The sequence below is a fragment of the Schistocerca serialis genome, chromosome 6, assembly GCF_023864345.2.
Source record: "Schistocerca serialis cubense isolate TAMUIC-IGC-003099 chromosome 6, iqSchSeri2.2, whole genome shotgun sequence".
NCBI lineage: Eukaryota > Metazoa > Arthropoda > Insecta > Orthoptera > Acrididae > Schistocerca > Schistocerca serialis.
In genome coordinates, this window is record NC_064643.1 from 595,478,277 (window position 1) to 595,503,449 (window position 25,173).

General features: G+C 39.1%; 1 protein-coding gene across 6 annotated transcripts in view; it reads right to left on the bottom strand.

Annotated features, from left to right (window-relative positions):
- LOC126484626 (membralin) overlaps positions 1–25,173 on the bottom strand; it is a 507,394-nt gene that overhangs the window by 320,807 nt on the left and 161,414 nt on the right. For all 6 annotated transcript variants that reach the window (XM_050108212.1, XM_050108215.1, XM_050108214.1 and 3 more), the window contains one exon: positions 19,196–19,286. In XM_050108212.1, coding sequence (XP_049964169.1) covers positions 19,196–19,286 — 91 coding nt within the window. The remainder of the gene's footprint in view (positions 1–19,195; positions 19,287–25,173) is intronic.

Below are 25,173 nucleotides of genomic sequence, written 5' to 3' on the forward strand. Positions count from 1 at the left end.
TCAGAAAATAATGTAGAGCAATAAAATTTACGGAGTACATTTGTCTAGGTAACATATTTAAGAGATTAGCACTGCCGGGTCAGAGGTTAATGTAAGCACGAGATAAGCCGTTGTAAATGTGAAATCCTGGTGCATTAATAACCGGTGTAACCGCCAGAGTGCTGAACGCATGCACACAAACGTGCATGCATTGTGCTGTACAGGCACCGGGTGCGAGTTCGTGGGATGGAGTTCCATGCCTGTTGCACTTTTTAAGTATAGGTGCAGTTAAAGTTCTTTGAGGCTGAAGCTAGAGTTGTCGTCCGACAATGTCTCATATGTGCTCGACTGGAGGCAGATCTGGGCACTGAGTAGGTCAAGGCAACACGTCAAGACATGGTTGAGCATGCAGGGTTACAACAGCGGTTTAGGGACGAGCGTTATCCTGTTGGAAAGCACCCCCTGGAATGCTGTTTATGAGTGGCAGCACAACAGGTCGAATCACCAGACTGACGTACGAATTTGCAACCAGGGTGCGTGGGATAACCACGACAGTGCTCCTGCTGTCATAAGAAATCACGCCCCAGACCATAACTCTAGGTGTAGGTCCAGCGGTCCAGCACGCGAACAGGTTGGTTGCGGGTCCTCGACCAACCTGATTCTAACCAACACACGGCCATCACTGCCATTGAGGCAGAGCCAGCTTTCATAAGGAAACACAAAAGACCTCCGCCCTGCCCTTCAATGAGCTTTCGTTTAACACCACTTACTTAGGGTCAGTGGAATGCACGCTACGAGGCGTCTGGGTCGGAGCTGTCCTTAAAGAAACGGTTTTGTAACAGTTCGTTGTCTCATTATGGTGTCAGCTGGTGCTGAAATTGGTGCTGCAAATGCATTATGACGTGCCGGAGCCATACACCGAACACAACAGTCTTCCCTCTCGGTAGCGCCACGTGGGCGTCAGGAGCCCGCCGGGTCTAGGGAGGCGGAGGGGTGGGGAGGGGAAGGGGGGGCAAACAGAGGTATCTGATCCAGGCGGGAATTTTAGGGGGGCGGGGGGGCGCTAAATTCATATTCTTGAAGGAAAAAAACATTGTTTAACAAAGCGCCTAGCATCCAGCATTGATCAATCGACTACTCATATTATTTTCAAACGCATCTCTGTTGGTTTTTGAACACTTTTGAACACGTTCTAAGTTGACTTCTGAGCGAATCATAGCTGACCGATGTGGCCGTGCAGTTCTAGGCGCTTCAGCCTAGAACCGCATGACCGCTACGGTCGCAGGTTCGAGTCCTGCCTCGGGCATGGATGTGTGTGATATCCTTAGGTTAGTTAGGTTTAAGTAGTTCTAAGTTCTAGGGGACTGATGACCACAGATGTTAAGTCCCACAGTGCTCAGGGCCATCTGAGCCATTTTGATCCAATCATAAGATGATATCTGATGCGTGCATAGTGTAGGTGATGTCTCTGCCACGGAAATCCACGTTGCATCTAGAAATAAACAAATTTCCCGCAGCCGAATCAACCCGAACAAGTGAATGCCAATCGGTGTTGGTTTATGTGGTTGATCGAGTGTGCGAATGATCGGCGTTGTAATAATCATTAGCGAAATCCATAGATTCAGACCACCAGAGTGGAAATAAACGACTAGCAGGAATAACATGTGCGAAACATTACATTATCTTCTCGGTGTATCCAAGAAAATAAAATTTTGACGGAAAATTTTTGCCAGATCGCTACACTTGTTGTACTGTCCCTTGTTAATAGCAGCTTAAGTTCTAGTTTCGGAATAACGCGGAAAAAGCATTGTACGAAAACTTGATATAACTTGTCTCTTGTCTTTACAGGTTTTGTTTCCTATATTTAATTTTTTGTCACACAAAAGGAAGAGTTATTGGCTAATAGGCAACAAATTTCCTGAAGAGTTCTTATTCTCCCGGTCACAAATAATTCCACCCATTATTTACTGTGAGTTTTTTTAAAGGGGGGGAAGGTGTGAAACCGGCCGACTGGGAGAAGGAGATGCCCCACAGGACATTCTAATTTCCACTGTACTGAATGTAGGTTTGATGGTTTCCATTACAAAATATCCACGTTTGAATTCCACAGAGCGAAATACACAGTGACATGCGATGGAAAAATGCTGTGAGAAGATGCGTGGCACTGCAATTTGGGTACACTCAAGGCCAAGTAACTTAAGTTTCCTCGAACATGTATGTTTCATACAGCAAACTATTCAGGAAAGTGTGCGCTACAAAATGAACATATTTTTGAAATTTTTTTTTTAATTTTGACGTCCTGTCTCAAACGCCAGAGGGGGGTGGAGGACGCCACTATCAAGTTCTTGCCCCGTTTCCGAAATATCATAGATCCGGAGCTGGGAGCCTGGTCTTCTTTCGACTGTACATTCTGGTGACGATAGCTGCCAGCAATAATGTACAGTGGCTACATTCATGGCCAAGTCTTTCTGTAATATCGCAGAAGGAACATCCAGCTTCTCGTAGGTCTAATACAAGACCTCGTTCAAACTCAGCGGAGTGTTGATAACCGTGTCTTTGTCGCTTTAGAGGTATTCTTGACAAACGTCAACTCACCGTGCCCAACATAACTAACGTTCACGACCGTCACAACGTGTATTTAAAGCAAACCTGATATGCATCCTCATAGTGGCGCTACTAGCGCCACTCTTGTGCGACTGGCGTTAAATCTGAACAGACATCATCCTTCAGATGCACAAACACAATTACCGACTTTCGTTTATGTAGCGCAGCTCCTCCTTGATGTTGTGACTTTTTTCTGTCATTGTATCAATATATGACAAATTATTATTCGAAAAACCTGATTAGACATGCTTTGAAATCAAATCGAAGGCCAAACGATTCTTCCGACACAGACAGAATGGCGAGATCCCAAGAACCATTGAGTAAGCTTGACAATTTTATGTGTCTGTTGACTAACTCTGTAGCCTCCAGTTTTTCCATTATTTCTTATTTTTATAAAATTTTATTTCGATATTTTAATCGCTAACTCTGGGCACCATCGTCAGACCCTCCTACGCAAAATGAAATAAAGGCTCCAGACGTAGCGCAGAAATTTTCCGTTATTGCAAAAGATTAAGACCTCACTGTTTCTTGAGCGAAAACAAACGCAATGGCATTCCCTGGCGAGGAACCAGTTCGATCAAAATTCGTACCCGCATTTTATTAACTTCAGTTTGTGAGGTCTCCTATTTTCTAAATGTGAGACGTAAAAACAAATTTTGGAGGTATCAAGTACGTGGCGTATCGTCAGAAATTTAAAAAAAAGTAAGCACTGAAACAATTATGAAATTCTGCAAAACAGTAATCAAGCAGGCACTGCAATACGCCAGTGAGACCAAGACGACAAAGAAAAAGAAGAAACAAGATACACATTCGAGATGGGATTCGTAAGGAGAGTTCTAGGTATAATACGACACGGCTGGCACAAATGAAGATATCAGAAGACAACTCCATACAACTGCATTTAATGACATAATGAATTATAGAGAAAATGTTTGCTACATTGAGATGTATGAAAAATTACAGATTTGCATAGAACTTAATGATCTAGAAACCTTAGAGAAACTAAGTGGGGAGACAGAAATTTCACTTGGTGGAACACGTCTAAGACCTATTCCATGACGTCATCATGATAAGTCTATTCAGAAGTGTGCGGAAAATCACAAGTAAAGGTACCTTCGTGGGACGTCCACGAAAACTACGTGAATGTCCTCTCCTTTGCTCCTTCACTCTTCACCATTCTGATATGATTATACGACAAACTACATCCTTTGTCTACTACTCCTACACTTCCAATATCAGTTATTGTGTCGAATTCAGTTAATCGCTGTATTCACTCCCCGTTTCTTGCTTAGTCTTTTCATACGTATGACTTCAGAAACCTGATTTTTAGTCCGAAATCCATATTCAACACTAGCATTTCGATTCTTGTGTTACAGAACAGAACATGAAAATCTAGCTAATGTTTAATCCCAAACGCTGGAAAATTTTAAATGAACTAAGGTCCCGCCGTTGGCACAGAAGTGACCTCCTGGTAACCGCAAGCTACCTATTTCTACTGAAAGTACAAATTATCGTAACCAGTCACATTTATCACATTACACTTTCCCCTGCGCGTTTCAGAGGAGTATACCTTTATCATCAGGTGGAGTGGGATTGCTGTATGTACAAGTGTTATGTAACTTGCGTTCTTTGGCAGCAGAAGAAACTATTTTAGTACAAAGGGCATACGCTTTAGGTATTAGCTTCTAATACGGCAGCTTTGGGTAGTTTAATGTGCAGCATTTGATTTAAATAAGAGTGCCGCAAACTTTGAGCACTGACACTATGTGGTCAAAACATCTACATAACTTTGAGCTCGCTCTGGCAGTACGCAGGTTACTCAAAAGTCGCACATTACAATACTTTCGCGCCCTATTAATTGACATAAATACACCTGATGATGGGACGTAATCTTCCGAACCGTGTAGTGGCAAGTGCAACGGAACAGATACGGGCAGTTCAACAATTTGTACATTTCATTGATGTTCATGAACTTCACGGACAGGCCTTGCCTAAAAAAAAAAAGAAATAAATAAACAAATAAAAAACCTAAGATAACTCTTTGTGTTAGGATCGATCGAGCACGAAAGCCTATCCCTCCGGTCAACATACTGAATCGCTGGGTTGCGCGGCAACGCTTGTGAAATCAAACATTTACTGCCAAATTCATCAACGCGTCTATCGTCCGCTGCGGGGCGGGGGAGTGCCGATCTAGAGCGCGAGTGGATAGGGTATGAGTGGTGCAAGCTAGATTACACGGCTCCGGCTCCCACTCTCCCAGACTGCCTTTATGACGTCATATGTTGCCAAAAATAAACAGACGCCGTAACGTGCACACGTCGGAGGAGGTGTGGCGGTTGTACAGGGTAAGAGCGAGAGGGGTAGGGTGGAAAAGCGAGCAGGGGAGGGCGACGGAGCACTGTGAGTGGCCTAAGTATGGGAGCGAGGAGGAGGGCGGGTAGGGGAGGGGGGGTGGAGGGGAGAGAGGTGGAGAACGAAGGCTCGGCATCAGCGGCGTATTCATCTTGCTCGTATGCGGGGCGGGCACTGCGCAGCTGATGGCCTAATTAACCCCGGCTGCGCTGGGTTGGAGCAGAGGGAGGAAAGGGAAAGAGGGGGAGGGGAAGGCAGACACTGTACACCGACTGCGGCAGGCGCCGTATCAACTACTGTACCGCTCACGCCGCCGGCACAATGTATCAAAATTGTGATTATAGGAGTCTGCGGATGGTAATCACACGTCAGTCGGAGCCGGCGCCGGGGTCGGAACCAACGTCATCAGGCGCCTATTGACTGTGGCGCCGGCGCCGGCGCGACGCGACGCGACGCCACGCGCGGGGCCGGCAATCCGTCAGGCTCGCATGGCCGCAGCCGGGGGTTCCCCGGGGACGTAATTGTGCACAACACGACTCCCTGCCCGACCGCCGCGCCCACGGCTTCCCGAGCGGCCGCTGCCAGCTACACACCTGCAGCGCAGCTCTGCTATGACGTCGACGGCAGCCTGTTTGACAATGCCTCTGGCACAACGTAGTTGCAGTTCCCGTCGGCTCAGCAATACTGAGAGATGTAAAGTGCTATATTATGACAACAGAATGTCATATGGCCAAAAATTTAATTCCAGATACTTGTTATACCGGGGCTTTTCAAAATGAATATCTTGGTTTTCAACTTAACAATTGTAAGTAATACATCAAATGAAAAAGCAACCCTAACAGTTTTTCTCACCAGTGTTCAGTGTGAGCACCATTCGTCACACAGCACACATCGAGTTGATAGGCGAGCTCTTCCCAAACTGTGATCAGTGTGCCTGTAGTAATTAACAACTGCCTCGGTTTCTCTAATCAGGCAGATCAGTTATGCCATATAGGAGGTGCACCATTTTGCTGCCAAATAAAGTTCTGTCGTTCAGCTTCTTCCTATTAAGAAAAGAGCCACATTTCTAGCGTATCAACATAAGAAACGTCAGTTACAGTTACTTCGAGAGAAAGAATGGTCCATAAGCTTTCTGCCGGCATATGGCACAGGAAAAACATTCAATTTAGGGGAGTCTCGTTGCAACTGTACCATCTCGTAGGCATTTGCTGACCCTTAAACGCTCATGTGTGTTCATATTCCCACTTCGCTGAAATGTCAATTCTTCACTGAAGACGAAACGATTCTGAAAATCTTTGTCGTCATGAAGCAACATTTCGTTTGCAAACCTTTGTCTGCGGGCTTAAGAGCTTGCAACAACTGCAGACAATGAAGCGTAGTTGTAGGTGTCTTCTTCAACATCTCCACACAGTCACTGGAATTGCTAATTCACGACTAGCCATCAGAGCGCGTGAAAACACACTCACTCGTTCAACACATTCTTCACTCTTGCTCGTCTCGTATTCTTTCCTTTGCAAGCAAAGCTCGTATCTTCAACTGATGATTCCATCTACGCATTATCACTTGGAGGATTACAATGGAAATTAATGCTGAACGGACGATGCTCTGTGACAACAGATTCAGTCGCCATATTTGCGACTAGCGCTTTCTAACGGAAGACACAGGAATGCGCACGGGTTTACGAGCAGAACTGAATTGCTCTTTCATTTGCTGCATTATTTACAACTGTTGAATGCAAGAAGGGGGCTGAGATGGCTGATGTGAAAAGACGAACAACAGATTAGATTAGATTAGATTTACTTTCATTCCAATTGATCCGTAGTGAGGAGGTCCTCCAGGATGTGGAACATGTCAGAAAAACAACAATACATGACAAATATTTAAACTAAAACAAATAAGCTAATGTACCATTCCACAGGTCCCAAGTGGAATGATCGTCATTTTTTAATGAACACTAAGAGTCATTTTACAAATACTATTGCACTGAATTTAAAATAAAAAAGTTTTTTATTTATTTATAAGGTAAGAAACATGTAATACAACTACTGTAATACTTATTTACAATGAACACATTACTGCACTGAAATGGTGCAGAAGTTAGATTATACTTACACACACACACACACACACACACACACAAATTTTCAGTGAACACATTACTGCACTGAAATTGTGCAGAAGTTATGTTGTACTTATATACAAATCAGTTGGTTTTCCTCAGAAATTCATCAATGGAGTAGAAGGAGTTGGCCACCAATAAATCCTTTAGGCTTCTCTTAAACTGAATTTCATTGGTTGTTAAGCTTTTTATGGCTGCTGGTAAGTTATTGAAAATGTGTGTTCCTGAATAATGCACACCTTTTTGTACAAGACTAAGTGACTTTAAATCCTTGTGAAGATTATTCTTATTTCTAGTATTGATTCCATGAATTGAGCTGTTGGTTTGAAAAAGTGATATATTTTTAATGACAAATTTCATTAAGGAATAAATATATTGGGAAGCTGTAGTTAGTATCCCTAGTTCCCTAAACAGGCTTCTGCAGGATGTTCTTGAGTTCACACCACATATAATTCTTACTGCACGTTTTTGTGCCCGGAAAACTTTAGCTTGGCTTGATGAATTACCCCAGAAAATAATCCCATATGACATTATGGAATGAAAGTAAGCATAGTATGCCAGCTTTTTCATTTTTATATCCCCTATGTCTGACAAAATTCGCATTGCAAACAGAGATTTGTTAAGACGCTTCAGCAGTTCTGTGGTGTGCTCCTCCCAGTTGAATTTATTATCAAGCTGTAATCCCAAGAATTTAACACCGTCCACTTCTTCTATCTTCTTGTCATCATATGTTAGACATATACTCTTGGGACACCCCTTACAAGTTCTGAACTGCATGTAGTGTGTTTTTTCAAAGTTTAGTGACAAAGAATTGGCTAGGAACCAGTGATTAATGTCTACAAATATTTTATTGGCTGATCTTTCTAAGACTACACTTGATTTGCTATTTATTGCAATGTTTGTATCATCAGCAAACAAAACAAACTTGGCATCTGGTAATGTTACTGATGAAAGGTCATTGATATACACAAGAAAAAGTAAGGGCCCCAAAATGGAACCTTGTGGGACCCCACATGTAATTAGTTCCCAGTTGGATGATGCCTGATAGCTTGATACATGTCTCTTTCCTAATAACACCCTTTGTTTCCTGCCAGAGATATAAGATTTGAACCATTTTGCAGCACTTCCTGTTACACTATAATATTCTAGTTTACTTAAAAGGATATTGTGATTTACACAGTCAAATGCCTTTGACAGATCACAAAATATACCAGTTGCCTGCAATTTTTTGTCTAATGAATTAAGTACATTTTCACTGTAAGTGTAGATAGCCTTCTCAATATCAGAACCTTTTAGAAATCCAAACTGTGACTTTGACAGTATGTTATTTGAGATAAGATGGTTATAAAGACGACTGTACACACAGAAGAGTGTGTGTCTCGTTACCATTGTTCACTTATTTATCGTGTTTGTGAAAAGATCCCATGTAATGTTGTCTGCATTACACCTCGCAATGAACAATGAAATGAGCGTATAGCATCGTTGGCCGGGAGGCCCCATTCGGGTGCTCATTAGGACTGATATTATTTAAAGTACACTTAGAAGAAGTTTTGCAAAATTGGAAAAAAACTGTGCACTTTACTATCTGCCAATGAAAAGGTCCTGATAGAGGGAGACAAAGACAACTGCACTTACAAGTCCAGGAAACTGCGTAGAGAATACTTAAAATGCAGCCTGAAAAACACAAAAAGATGAAGTATGTGGTAATGGGTGAAGGTGACTGAGGATTCTGAAACTTTAGTATTGTCTGTATCTTAAAATACTAGGGCAGCATTTTTACAACAAATGGAAGCAGCACACACAAAATAAAATAAAATTGGGCAATGAAAAAGAATAATTGGCCGACTTAAGTCCTTGTTATGGAGTGATGAAACGACAAAGAGAGCAAAAGTATTGTTGTAGAAGCCAATTGTAGGGACTGTCACCACACACACCACTGAAATATGGGAGTTAACCAAACAGGAGAAAAATAAACTGATACCCTTCAAGGTGGATTTCTGGAAAAGAAGTTGTCACGCCTCCAGACTGGGAAACTTCAGAAGTGACAGAATATGGGAAATTATAGGCGAAAAAAGACACTGTTCTCGATGCCATAGGTGGCAAACTATTAACTTCATGCATCCAGCTCCAATGAATGGATGATAAGTGAAGGCCAAATAGATTCTGTGAACAGACACCAGCTTCGTGAAGAAAACAAGAAAATGTGGAAGACCGCCTAGAAGATGGATGCAAGATGTCAAACATGTGATAAATTCTAGGGACCTTCAGGAAGAAGAATGGACAGATAGGAAACTACATAAGCTGATAAGCCGAATATGACAACCATCATAAAAAAGCCGCACACAAAGGGTGAATCACCTAAAACTTGCACCGAAGATATTGTGGATATGGACAGTACTACTGATGTGCAGTTTCCACAGAATGGATTGGAAGTCAGGGATTTATACTGTTAGCCAATCAACAGATCGTGATAATACTTAGAAAGTGTATTTTTGTGCAAACATACACTTTTTTAAATGGAACAATGCCTTTTGACATTAACAAACTACAAGTTGGGTAAATTAGAATGTCAATAATATTTATTTCAGGACTCTAGCACAAGTCGTTTACACGATAACCCACACCGACACTTGTGCGACACCTGTGGTAGCACACACTAAGGAACAACACACAAGTGCATACACAAGTTATGTGGATTCTGACCAGGAACAAGGCAACTCACCATCACAGGTTGTGTTCAGAAGGACCACTGGCAGCAGTAATACAGACTACCAGCCTGGTATAACAACTGCTGCACACTTGCTAGCATTTCAGCAGAGAGGTCCGAGCAGGTTGCAGTAATATGTCATTGGATATCATCAGGTGTAGTTGGTACATCTTTGTAGACAGTCTCTTTCAGCTTTCACCACAGCATCCATGGAATGTGGTCTGTTAGGAGGCTGCAATACTTCAGTGCCTTGAGTGTTCCATCTGCGAGAAACGGACCTATGAGCTGATGGTTCACTATCCCACACCATATGTCTACACTCCCTGGACTCTGATGTTCCACCTGATGAAGCCAACAGGGGTTTTCAACACAACAATAGTGGATGTTTCGTCAGTTTACCTGGCCAAGACTGACAATAGTGGCTTCATCACTAAAAAGATACATCAGGAATATTCTGTTTAATGCCATATACAAAAGTTAACACTATTCTCATTATTGTTTGCAGGCAGCTCTTCATAGAAAGAGATGTGATAGGGATCAAACTTACGTCGATGGAGAATGCGTAGAACAGTTGCCCAACTCATACCATTTCTTTGTGCAATTTCACAGGAGCTAATGTGTGTATCAACTGCAACAGCAGCAAGAAAATCAATTTCTCCGTCTTCTGTTGTCACTTGTCTCCTCCTGTTACACTGTCTAGTGTTACCCTACCACTTTGACATAACTGGTTGAAGAGGTAGATAAATAATTCCCGGGATGGTTGACATCTATTTGGCTTATCTTGCCGCATACACCATACAATAATTAACTGCATTCCTCCCACTCTCTCCACACACCACAAGCATGTCTGCTTTTACTGCACTGGTAAATCCCATAGTCCACTCACTACCAACTGCTTCGACTGTCACACACTAATTGACCAGCAGGTCGCAATGCACTCGAGGGACACACAGGCACACTGTAAGCAAACGTAACAACACCGTACCTAGCCACTATGCAGGTTGAATGACACAAAAAAATACTGGGTGTGGGAACTGTCCCAAATACGATACCTCATAAACGACTCACACTAGATACTGCAAAAAACAGCGCTGACCTTCAAAATTTCCTCTACTTTTAGTTCATTAATGTGAATGAGTTTTTCTCTATTTAAAAAGTGTATTTTTGCAAGAAAAATACACTTCCTTAGTATTATTACAATCAGTTTATTGGCTAACAATACGAAACCCTAACTACCAATCCATTCTGTGAAAATTGAACTTGTATAGCACTTTCCATTTCCTCAATATTTGCGGTGCAAGTTTTAGGTGATACACCCTGTATGTATTGAGATTACAGAGCACGAAAACTAAGTCCTGAAAATTGCAAGGAATTCTAGGACTTACAAGCTATGTTTTACACAGGATACTTTTCAACTGGTGGTGTGCTGGCCTGCACATCTAGAAAAAACAATGGCCTGACCGGTCAGCACTTTCACAGGCTAGCCTCATGTAATGTCAACAACAAATCTGAGGCATTTCATGAATCCATATGCAAGACCTGTAATCCACAGAAAATAAAGTAAGGAAAGACAGAAAGTGGAAGACCCTCCACTAACAGAAAGAAATAACAGAAAACTGACTTCCCAAATGTCAGCAGAAATGGCTGAAACAAACAGCATTGGCCTCGGTAACACGCTCATATTTCAGCAGTTTGCAGACAAGTATTCAAAACTGCATGCTTAGTGAAATATTGATAATTATGAGAGCACACCTTGATTTATGTTCTGTATATTACGACATTATCAAAGGTGTGAGAGCTTGTTCTTATCACAGTTCTTAAATTAACTGCATGACGCATTTACCTCTCAAATTTTTGGGTTTATACTTTTCAAAGGCTGTATTTTTCTGAATTGCAATTTCTTGGATGTTATACTAAAGAAGGAACTATTCACTGGCATAAACAAGTTATTATTATTACATTAAAACATTTGATGGTAATTAAACGATTTATCGCAGTTCACAGTTGTATTATGAGTTAATAGTGTCCAGGAGGACTATTTCAGCAATGAGGCACGTCGCCACCATCAGGGGCGTGGTTCAACAGTACACATGGTGATGTCAGCATATCTGATAACCAAAATATTCTTACTGGCCACTATGAACTGGCAGTATGCCCATGACTGTTCAATCAAGTAATACATCAGGGTAAACTCAAGAATCACAAAAGAACTTATTAGTGATTGATTTTGGGGGAAGTGGCCAAACAGCAAGATGATAATTATTATCATCAATATTGTTGTTGTTGTTGTTATAAAACTGTACACATTTAAGGCACTTTAAAAGTGGAGGTGACAGAAGATTATATTTGGGGGTTGGGGGAAAGGGACTAGAGACAGTAAGTGACAAACTGCAACCCTCATCACCAGACCCAAGCCCTGGGATCTGAGCCTGCTTGCAAGGAATTAGTATGTGTTACATAAGAGCCATTGCACTTAAGATATGTTGTTATCTGACAAAATATAATTAATATTGCTTTGTTTTGGTTAACATGGACCCTATGTTACATGATGAGAACTTGGGGGCAGTCATATTTCTTCTGTAAACAGAAAGTCAATGCTCAACAGGCTTTAAAAGGAAAAATGGAAATAACTGTAAAGATAATCAATTATGTAAAATTAACTTATGTGAAACAAACAACAATATATAAATAATCAACTGCCAGAACAGTTACAAATAATCAACTGTAATTAATCAGTTATCCCTAGTCCAGATCGAGCTTATGTTGAGCATCCACATAAAACATGTTGTAGAAAAGGCTAAAGATTCACTGGAAGGATCTTATAGAACTATAATTCATCCATGAAGATGGTAACTCACAAAACCCTCATTCAGCCAATTACTGAATACTGTCCTTTAGTCTGACATGCTTAACAGATAGGATTATTAGAGGAGATAAAAAAGATCAAAAGAAGGGCTGTGCACTTTAACAGATTCATTTGGTTAGTATGAGAATGCCTTGAAAATGCTCACAAAATTCCAATGATATACTACATCTAGATCTTCATAAATACTCTGCAAACTGCTGTGAAGTGCATGGCAGAAGATACTTATCATGGTACCATATGGGATGCTTCAATCAAGTATGGAACTTGTGAAGGAGGAGGGCTTAAGTGCCTCTGTGCAAACTATAATTAGTGTGATTTTGTCTTCACGGTCCCTACAGGAACAATATATAAGAGGCTGAAGAACCTGTCTATAGATTCTTCACATACTGTTGATTCTTGAAACTTTGTAAGTAGAGTTCTGTGGGTTAATTAGTGTGTTTGTTTTCAAGTATCTGCCAACCCAGGTTTCTTCAAGACTTCCATGAAGCTCTCCCATGAGACAAACAAACCTGTGACTACTCATGCTGCCCTTCTTTATATAAATTTGATAGCCCCATTAGTCCTACTTAGTTTGAGTCCCACAATTTGAGGAATATTCTAAAATGGGATGCATGAGTGATTCAAAACTAGTCACCTTTGTACCCAGACTTTGTATCCCTACAAAATGTTATATGCTATACTTGTATGAAATGACTGGTTCTAATTGTAAATCGCAGATATTGTAGTCATAGGATAGTACTTTTCTCTCTTTTGGTAGAGTGAATAATTTTACATTTCTTTGCATTTAAAGCAAGTTGCCAATCACTGCAACACTTTTAAATCTTCTCAAAAATATGATGTAACATTCTACAACTTTTTTCATACGGTACATCATTAAAGATAACTGCATTCCCTGCAAAAAGTTTGAGGTTACTATTAATATATTTTCAGGAAGCTGTGTCCAGAATCTCTTATATATTCCGAAAATTTCATGATTACAGCTTTGAGCCAGTTTTGGCCAGCTGACCATCGTCATGTTCTTAAAATCATTTACAGCACCAGATAATAAAATCATGAATTTGTCACTGTTGTCACGTCTTAATAGAAATTACATCATCAAGATATATTGTGCTAGGCAGTGTACTCTTTCACGTTACATCAGCAACCTGTGTTAACACTGTCTGACAGTGACAGATTAACAGTTTTATTATCTGACTTCAATGATTTTATATTTGCCTATTATGATGATGTAAATGCTTTAAAGAATTTCTTGATGATCAGTCAACTGAAACTGGTCGTTTAAATGAATATTTTATCAGCAGCTCAAGGCAGTAATCATGACATTTTTCAAAGTTGCTATTAACATTGCTTGTCATGTCGTTAATACACAACATGAACTATAGTGACCCCAGCACACTTCCCTTTGCTACACTTGGCATTCCTTTTACAACTATCAATGACTCTCCATCCAAGATAACACTTTATTTACTGCCTATCAAGAAATCCTCAACCCAATCACAAGTTTTGTTTAATACCACATACAGCTGTACTCTTATTAATAAATGCTGGTGTGGTACCAAGTGAAATGCTTTCCCAGAAGTTGAAAAATGCTGCATCCACCTGACCACCTACATCCATGCCTTTCAGGATGTCATGTGCGAAAAGCACGGAGGCGGTCATTCTCTTGTTATCTTATCCCTTATCATTATCTTTGAGCTCATGATGTGTTCTAAGATTCTTCAACACATGGATAACAATGAGATTGGATGGTTGTTTTGTGGATCTCATGTGTAGACATGTGAATCATCCTTTTTTCCAATTACTGGGCACAGTTTTTTGTTCGATGTATCTAAGGCAGATTGTGATTCAAACAGGAACTACCACGGCTACAAATTTTGTGTAAAATGTGACAAGGATCTCACTGGCCCTGGAGCCTTGTTTAATTTGAGCAAGCTGTTGTCAATGTCACTGACACTATTATCTATTTATGAAATAATTTTTACTGCTTCACTCACTACTTTTTATTAGTATTTATTAGCATGAAATGTTTTGGCAGTATGCTACAATTATCGAGTGCATTACATTTACGTGTACATTAATCTGGAGTGTGATGAGAATTGTTTGGTGGGTGTGCCAGTAGGATTATGTACCAAAACTAACCATGTACAAGAAGACCAACATACTTCAACGTATACCTTAAGTAAATTTGTATGTTTGAGCTGTTTAACTGAATTCATTACATGTATTTTTTATGGAAATTTATGTTCCTGGCACATAGAGGAGAGTAATAAACACATCATCACTTAAGACATTCACATTCAAATGTTTTCATTTGAAAGGCTATTAAGTGCTAAAAATTTATTTCAATTGCTAAGATATAATCTTTTTTATAGAAGCATATTTATGTCATGCCACATATTAAATATTAACAATTATTTGGTATTCCCTGGTTATTCAAGAATGTTCAGACAATATTTTTTTAGTTATCTCTTCCTGGTAGTAAAGTCCATCTCCATAGTTCAGTGGCCAGTGTATTTGGTTGCTATGCCAAGGACCCAAGTTTGATTCCCAGTACTGCCACAACTAGAACAGGGTGCACTCAGTTTTGAGATACCAAGTGAGGAGTTATTTGAGCCATCAGTAGTGGATCCAAGATCAATAAGGCAACAATTCCTGGGAGATCAGTATGATAACATAGCAAGCTTGCGATGATTGCACCTCTGATGATTAATACTTTTCTTCCCAGTAATTATGCTAAGTATCAAACTGTTATGTGTACCTTACATATGGTAACTAAATTCTTGAAAAGCGGAATTAGACTTTGCTCCAACTGAATTTATTACTCAGTACTTTACTTTCATTGTGCTGAGCCCAACACTATAATTAGTTTTCACTTAAGATTTATAAATCAGAAAATGTTGTGATTGAACATCTTACATACGAATTTGTCATCATCATGTGAGCTAATATGCATTTGTAAAAGTAGCAAACCGATTCCAACTACAAAGCATCATTTTATTTTGCATGGAACTAATTAACTTATGAGATAATTACCATTGGAAAATCCATACCATCATAATTTCTATTGCAAATTTTGCCTTTGTATTTGATAGGTTCTGTACTTTTACAGCCCATCCTGAATAACAATATTTTAGTTAGCTGTTTCTTAAATGATTGTAATTTCTGAAGTAACAATTTGTTCATACAGCAATTTTTGTCAAATGTCATTCACAGTCATGCAGCATGAGCCCAGTCCCTGTCAACTTAACAAGCATGTAACATCACTTAAGCTGCCAGCTTTTGTTTATGTTACAGCCATGTCCAATTTGTCCAAGGAAATATGTACACCTGCACCCACAAAAAGTAAGTACTGTTGATGCGTAATAACTTTCAAGTGATTTTCCTAATTCAAGTTAATGAATATTTTGCCTGAATTGTGTCACGATTGGTAGGAGGCATAGATTATCATTGTCATGTGAATGAGGTATTGCTGAATATTGTTACTCTCAACCAGTGAACTAAAGTAAATCATTGCATGTAATTTCACCCAATAGTTTTCTGCGACACAATACTGCCTGTGAACTGTGACATTTTGTGTAAATATGGAAAGCGTTTTCTGCCACACTTAATTACTTTGTTCAGTGACTTGTTGGAGCTCTCTTTGATTACTGAATAGGGATTCATTTAAGTTTGTTTGAAATTTGTATAAATACTTCTGCCACTGTACCTTTTAGTTATTTGTGGGTACCATCCTGATAGTAGGTGCCAGTAACTTCATGAAATACTTAGGAAACCTGGTCATCATCTAAACAGTATACCTTTAGTAAAAAAGTACAAGCTATAATGTAGAGTACCTTTTTTTTTATAGCAAATAACATCGAATACATAGTAATATCTTCAGCTTCAAGTCAACAGACAGATGTGCTACTAAGAGGCAATAGAGGCAAAAAAATCAGGTTGGTGCTTGACAACAGCATCGGCAGAGGATGACATGGTGGTTGGTTGGTGTTGATTGGCCCATTTGTGGCAGAAAGTGGAGTGAGTTGTTATATTAGTGAAAATAATTAATTAAAAAATCTTCAGTATGTAACCTCACTGGCACATCCAGCAAATAATCCTGACCACACTTCAGATTAATGAACGTGTAACTGTAATACACCTGATGATGATAGCAGGCTGCTGAAACATGTCATGCTAATAAATGTTAGTAAAAATTAAATGCCATATAATATGGATAAATTTAAGACTAATACCTATATTGTCAATCTTTGCAGTGATGAGAAGAAGATAGCAGCATTCTGTATCTTCCTTAATAAAGGAACATTTGAAAACGGAGTTCAGCATTTTGTCTTTTGCTCTGTTAACCTTAATTTCAGTTCCTATACTGTCCATGAACATCTGGATGCTGTGTTTGATGCAACTGACACCTTTCACAAATGACCAGACCTTCTTTGTGTTTTGTGAGGGATCTTTTGATAAGATTCTGCTATGCCAGTCACTGAACATGCTCTGCTCTCTTACCAACCAAAATGTGTTTCATTCAGCATCTCTCTATGGCCCTAGGCTTTGTTTTACACCTAATATGCAGTAGTCACTGTTTCTTTAGAAGTTTCCTTACAGTGACAGAACCAGGGAGGGTTCCTCCCATCCTTACAGGTTTCCATACAGTACATGCTGAAGCATTCTTTTAAGCTTGAGCCACAGTTCTGCTAAATGCTCCTTCCCAGAGGTAAATATTTTGAATTTATCTTCTAGGTAACAAATATCTGCCTCTTTATATAGTTTACTGAACATGTAAATCATCTAAACTATTTTAGCTACCCTCTGTACTGTTGTAATTACAGGTGCAAAACTGCCTCATTGGCACTATACCAGTTTCAACACGGACATCATCTAACAGGTCAGATCTATTTGTTGCCATTAGGTCTAACATATTTTCATCATGAGTGGGCCCTCAAACTCGGTATTCTAGGTAGTTTTCAGAAAATACATCCAACAATGTTTTGCAGGATTTCTTCCCGTCCTCATCCCTTGCTCTAATTATTCCAGTTCACTGTTGGATGATTAAAGTCTCCTCCAATTATGACAGTATGTCCGGGGAACATTCGTACTAGTGAAATGAAGTTATCTCTAAAGTTTTTGGTTACATCTGGTAGTGAGTCTGATAGTCAACAGAAAGATCCAATCACAAATTTATGTCCCCCCCCTTGATACTGTGTCTTGTCCAAACAATCTCCCATGTAGCTTCCATTTCTATATTGATAGATTTGAGTTTCTTGTCTACTGTAACAACTTCATTTCCCATTAGCCTATCCTTTTGATGAACACTAGGATTCACACCAAAAATCTCACTGTTAGATTTTGTGGCGTGTATTAAGTGAGCTCCACAGCTTTGTAGGAATGCTTCAAAGTCTGAAACTTCATTGCATACCCTTTGACAGTTGAGCACCACAATTTTAATACTTTTTGATCTCTTAACACCCATCACTATACAATATGGATGGAGAGTCACTTACACCTTACATGCACTCCACAAATTGTCAGCCACCCTTGTCTCTGATGTGTAGTTCATCCCTGGCCCACTTAGGAGGGCCTGTAATTCTCACAGGAAGTCACAGCATAAATTGTCACAGAACCTTCGTAGTCTCTGGTTCAAGCCTTCTAATCAGGTCAGAATTAGGCCCTGATCAGTTCTGTGGACAATGCTGCAGCTTATGAGCTTCACTGAAACTCCCTGAGTAAGGCTGGTCTTCTCAACCTTCTGCACCAGTTGCTGGCATGATCTATGTATGATCTAGACTCCAGGAGACAGGAATCTTGTCCAGCCTCAAGGAATGAACAATGGCTACCACTCAAGTAGTATACTTCCACTAAAAGGAAATTTATAATCTGTTTCAGATAATGTTGTTGTGTGAAAGAGTACACTGGACATATAAGGAATATGCAAGAAGTCCATCCTCTTGCAAGCAGTGATATGCATATTCATAGGGTTAACTTGCCAAATGCTCCGAGTTTTTAATTATCTTATTTTCTAAACTACTGAGAATAGAGCGCATATTTACACAGTGTTTGCCATTCTGAAGATTATCTGCATGTTTTAATGTACATCTACCTCCTCTTTATACAGCCCACTAGATAATACAAAAGTTTTTCATGTACGCTCTTATATTCTGCTACATATCTGATCAGACACGAAGAACTCTATTCTCATAATCTAAATACACAGAACAGAACAAAAGCTTGTAATTTTAATTTTTTAAATGTCTACCTAACCCCAATAAGTTTTCAACCAAATTTTTTTAGTAATATTAAATAGTGGACTTAAATGGCCTTTTGCAACAGCCATTCCCATAATTATTAACCAACAAAGTTATGTATTTTTAATGCAACAAAATCTGAAACTCAGTACAAAGTTAAGTATCTTAGCAAGTAACATAACAACAGACAAAATTATGTCACAATTTACTACAGAATACTGAAATTTAACCTCGAAGCTGTTATGCATTTCACACTACTTTACCAATATCAAACATAATTTCACTGGCATTTACAGAGCACTGTTTTAACTTTAATGAAAGAGACTACTTACAAAAACTAACATGATGAAGAAGGCTGCAAGATACGATGTCCTAGCCATCCACATGCTAACAAATCGATAATGTTCACCAGTGATGACATTCCTGAACAGATGGAAAAAAGATTCACATAAATATATATTTATCAATATACAGGTTGCCCATAATTAAAGTTCCACTTCCAAAATGCTGTAGAAAGAGAACCACTGCTCAGAATGATGCCAAATTTGAAAAAATAAACAAATAAATAAAAACATAAATTTGACCAACAGATGGCCCTGTAAGCATCAGGGTATGCATACCAACAACAGATGTGTGGCACATTGTACCTCAGTTTCTGTCTGAGATGCCTAATATGAATGTCTCCATGAAGGATTGCATCCTGCCGGTAAAGCTCTTTTACAACAACAGTGACTATGCACCAGTAGCCCTGCAGAAGCTCCAGGCACCCAAGGATATGAAAAAACGCGTTGGTCTGATATCTGCTAAGGGTCTGCAGAAAATGATAACAAAATTCGAAAAAACAGGTTCTTTTGAAATGTAATGAGGCAGACGGAAGTAAGCAGTTGATGCGGCATCTGTCGAAGATAAAATTTTACGAAATTACCTGTATTGCTATCCACAGAAAATCACTCATTTTCAGGAGTTGCTTCATGCTCGACTGCCAGCAAGACAAACATTCGCTCAGAATTTCTTGCTGACATGGAAGGGACAATGAATGGCCATGAAACATTCTGTGGACAGACAAAGCCCATTTACATCTCCACAGATAGGTCAATATGCAGAACTGTACAATATGGACAATGTAAAAGATGCATGCACATCAACCAGTACTACTTCATTCTGCAAAGGTGACTATGTGGTAAGGGTTGACAGCATCTGTTATCATTGGGCTGTATTTTTGCAAGTAGATGAGTCCTGCAGGTCCTGTTACATGTACCATCACTGGTAAACACTATGAGAGTCTTCTGTATATCAATGCCATTCTAAACCTTCAACAATGTGTATGAGTGGTTAGGAAATTTTTATGCAAGATGGCATTCATCCACAGACTGCACAGCCAGTGAAGGGGCTGCTGCAGAGGCATTACAGATACGCTAGATTTATCAGCAGTATTTCTCTACAGCCTGGCCATCCAGATCACTTGATCTTGATCCGTGTGAATTCTGATTGTGGGTTATCTGAAAGATGTGTTGTGTGCCTCAATTAAGAATATAGCTGAATTAAGCAAGACATTCTGAATGTGACCTCTACTAAACTCCGATCTGTTGTGGAACTTGTCATTTCTAGATTTCCACTTGTGGTAGAAAATGGCAGACAACATACTGAGTATGTCTTGCGCCAGTCCCATGACAATTATAAACAATGTCATTTTGCTTTTTATGCAGTTTTTGACCCCAAGGTAATTAGTTTTTGGACACAGAACAATTAAAAACTGACTTTTTCCATCCTGTGTGGTATGACCTTGCCGTGGTGGATGGGCTTACCTGACTAACAGTCCAAAACTGTTGACTGCCGAACTTTAGCAGTCGTGCACAATGAACAGTATGGTTGGTGTAATGTGCAGCTCAAACCATAGTTATTGCATTGTGATTCATCTGTCATTTGTAGCCAACTCCACTTGTATTAAGACACTTTATTAGCAAAATTTTTTTTAAACTTTTTTTGTTCCATGGCATTTCATCCTGTGTCAATAATATGCTATCCAAATTTGAAATCATTCTGAGCAGTGGTTCTCTTTTTACAGTGTTTTCAAACTGGAACTTTAATTATGGGCACCCTACATCATTTTTAACACCCATACAAGTTATCAAATCTAAACATGTAAATAAAGATGAATGAAACCTTTAGAATGAAACAAAATGATAAAATGTGACATAACTGGGTGATTTGATCTCAAATCATACAGGTCATGTCAACTCCTGATCATGAATTTCTTTGGAAAAAATATATATTAGACCTCTATATCATAGGTGTTAAGAAATACAGTATTTTCATTTTGTCTTAGTTTTTGTAAATGATACGGCCCTTTGAAAAATTTATATTTTGTAAATAACTCTTAAAACAGTAGAGAACAAAAAAATATAACTAATAAACCAAAAGTACAGGAGATCTGGCAGATGTTTTGCATTAAAGCTCCCTCTTAGGGTCTTGAAATTTTGTTTGAGACCCGCACATTTATGGGCTTCTTTTAACTTACAAATTTAAGACAAACATTCAAAGTTTAAGTTAATTTTTCCACTTAATTCCCCCACCCCCACCCTAATCTGGAAAGTCAGAGAGCACTAACTGGTATCATATTACCAGATACTAATGATGTAATTATAAACAGTACGTTCTCTGCTCCAGTTATCCGTATTACGTAAATATTTATTAGTAAAAATCTAAAAAATGCATTTTTATGAGTTTTCACAAATTATTTACTCAAAAACCCCCATCCGAAAACTTTTGAGAACTAATGTGTTGATGTGTTAGTAGTCAGTGCAAACACAGTGGGCAATATTTTTGTGTGTGAAGTGTTAAAAAAATTTTTAACATTCTGCATATTTCTCATCACTTAATTTCTAGTGTAAAATATGCATCTTGGCATCACTGTTTCCAGCACTCATCTGTTTATAACAAGTGATAACTTGCACATAAACCATTCTGCACTGATTTTTGTGTTTTTGGTTTGAACTGTTTGTTAGATACAATGTCAGTGAGGAAATACAGTTGTGAAAGGGTGAGGTTTGTGTACTATGAAAAAAGACACAAAAAGGTGGTGTTTAAGAAAAGTGAAAAACACTTCACAGTTGTCAAAAATCTGTTACAGATATTGCAGAAATTTCTTGGTCTTCAGGTAATGGTATTAGCACCACATACATTGTCCAGGAATTGCTAAACTCACTACCAGAAGAAATTTACTGACAACCCACCTGAATGATCACCATTACCCACATATGAAACTCAAGAATACAGTGCAGATGTTTATATACTTGGGTGTGATGCTGCTGATGTACTGCATGCTAGCATTTCTGCTGCAGCCCCTTAAACATCCAGGAAAGGTAAGAAGCACAAGAAGAAAACAGTACGTAAAAATAAATGTGGAAGAAATTTAAACAAGTTTTACACAAGCAACATCTTCAAATCTTGTGAAGTGTACAATGTACATGTGCTTTGTGCAGAACCTGAAGATAGTGATATGTGCACAAAATGAGATGTGTGGTTCAAAACTTAAATAGCGGTATCTCAGCAGCCACCTATACTGAGAAGGTACAGCTACCTGAGACTGATACCTGCTACTCTTAGCAGCAGATACAGAAATACATACCCACTTCCTCACATTATTTGATTTCAAAAGCTCATCAAATAAAGAATGAAAATGGTATTTGGGCATGCCCAGATTCTTACTGTGGGCATCCACTGCAAGATGATACGCTTACTGCTGCTCTGGAATACTACCCAAGTGATGACAAAGATTGCAGTAGGCAAAGTCCTAACCAGGCTGATGTTTTCTCTGTTAGTGAAAATGGCGAAAAAGTTAAAAAGGTAAAAAGATATATGACAAGATCAATAAGAGAAGGATGACAAGATCATTAAGAGAAGCATATCTCCTATTGAAAAAGGAGAACCTGAATTTAAAAACTGGTCTGACAAAATTCCTTTCCTTAGGACCGAAATAGATAAAATGCCAGCCATTGAATGAAGTATGCACATTTATTTACTGTATTAATTTGAAACTTGCTTGTTTCACCATAAGCAGTGTCACAGGAGAAATACACAAAAATGGACCTGATGCTTTTGTGTATACGTCAAGAGTGGCAAGATAAATGTTGGTTGCAGGAGTATGCAATGTGTCCTGGTGCTCAAGTGATGACTGTTGAAGCATTACACCTTCAGGACACTGACAGAGACATAACCTATGCATTGTGGGAGGGAGGAGAGTTGGTGAAGAAGACTGTAGAGCCAGAGAAGTTTGTTACAGATATTAGGCATTGGGTCATGAAAGGAATAGCTCACCTCATATCCGGAGGATTCAAAGACAGGCCATAGCAAAAGTAAAATCAGCCACATCCCAGAATACTGACACATTAGTTCTTCAATTCAACTGACAACTGATCTGTTACTTTGCAGAATGAAACTCAGTTACCAATGGCACACAACACAGGCATCAATATTCACATACGTTGCTCACTTCCTTGGAACATCATACTGTTTTGTTACTGTCAGTGATGATCTCATTCATGAAAGTGCACCTGCATACTACACTGTCAGCATGATTATTGGTGACACAGCATCTGGAGGCCAAGTGTTTCCTATACATGTCTATGTGAAAGATAGTGCAGCACCTCATTTTAAAAACCACTTTCAGCTTCATGAGCTTGCTCAACACTGTAGTACAGGAATCAAGACAAAAAATGGATATTTTCAGAAACACATCACAGAAAAAGTGCATGTGATGGGTAGGAAGTCTCTGTAAACATTTTGCAACATGATTTAATCGCCAGTATAAAGCTGTTGGTGCTATAAGAGATGTTATTGGATTTGTACTCATCATATCAACATTAGTAACACACATGAAAATCTTAATCCTTAATGAAAGTACATTAAGGGAATTCCATTTAAAAAAAGAGAGAAGAGTGGTCTGCTATGAAGCCTGTGGTAGGAATTCAATCAAGTCAATACTGGGTTGCATCCAGGAGTGGCACATACATTGCAAGAATGGTTCTCCACAAAATGCAGCCTGTTACTGTGTGTGAAATGCAGAGACCACAGCATACGTTGGAAGAATTTGTAGTGACTCACTTCATTTCTTGTGTATATGACAATCAGTGATTGGTGGGACAGATAATAAGTGTCTCTCATGAGTTGCACGATATAACCATCTCCTTTATGACATGTCATGGTCCTGTTAATGCTTTCAAATGGTCATCATCAAAAGATCAGTGTGCAGTTCCCATTTCCCAAGTACTGTTCTTGTTGGAGCATCCTTGTCCGTGGGCAAATGCAGCTCAGCTATACAAGTTCAATGAGGAGCATCCTTGTCCGTGGGCAAATGCAGCTCAGCTATACAAGTTCAATGAGGAGCAGACTGGCCGGCCGGAGTGGCCGTGCGGTTCTAGGCGCTACAGTCTGGAGCCGAGCGACTGCTACGGTCGCAGGTTCCAATCCTGCCTCGGGCATGGATGTGTGTGCTGTCCTTAGGTTGCTTAGGTTTAATTAGTTCTAAGTTCTAGGCGACTGATGACCTCAGAAGTTAAGTCGCATAGTGCTCAGAGCCATTCTTTTTGAGAAGCAGACTACAAAAACTAACGAACTCTTTTCAACAGTGCAGTGTTGATTGTTACACTGTAGGCAATTTTAATTCATGGAAAGTTGTGAAGAAGTGAAATCATGACAGAAGACAACAAAACTTTGTGAATAACAATCATACAAAGAAAAAGGAGTATAAATATTCTCTGTCTCATTTTTGTTATAAAATGCTTTCAAACAAAATTATGAATTGTTCCCCACTCACTCATAATGTTGTAAAGTAATTTTCTGATTCATAAATACTAATATTACATGACATTTATTTAAAATCAGCAATCAATTAAATATTTAAGTGTCCATGATTTTTTTGACATTGAGAGTAGGGCTCAAAAATTTATCACATTTTGTACTGACAAGTATTGCCCACTCTGATTGTACATTCCCTAAGTACAATGAGCTACTAACATACCATGAAATTTTTAGAACATTTGGGATTCTTTTATCTTTATGTACATATATTTTGACAGTTTAAGAATTTCATGCATTAATGTCCTAGCTGACAGTCAGTAGTCCTTCCACTTTGTCATTTCCCAAGACAGTTAATATACTGTGACTATTTATAGTTTCATTTGCAAAAAGTTAAAAATTGTCATAGTTCATTTTTTAAAAAAAAATAAAGAGGAGGCAAGCTAAGAAGTGTGTATGTATGTGTTAACCATGTCTCATAGCACTGAGAACAAAGTATTTATTCCAGAATGAG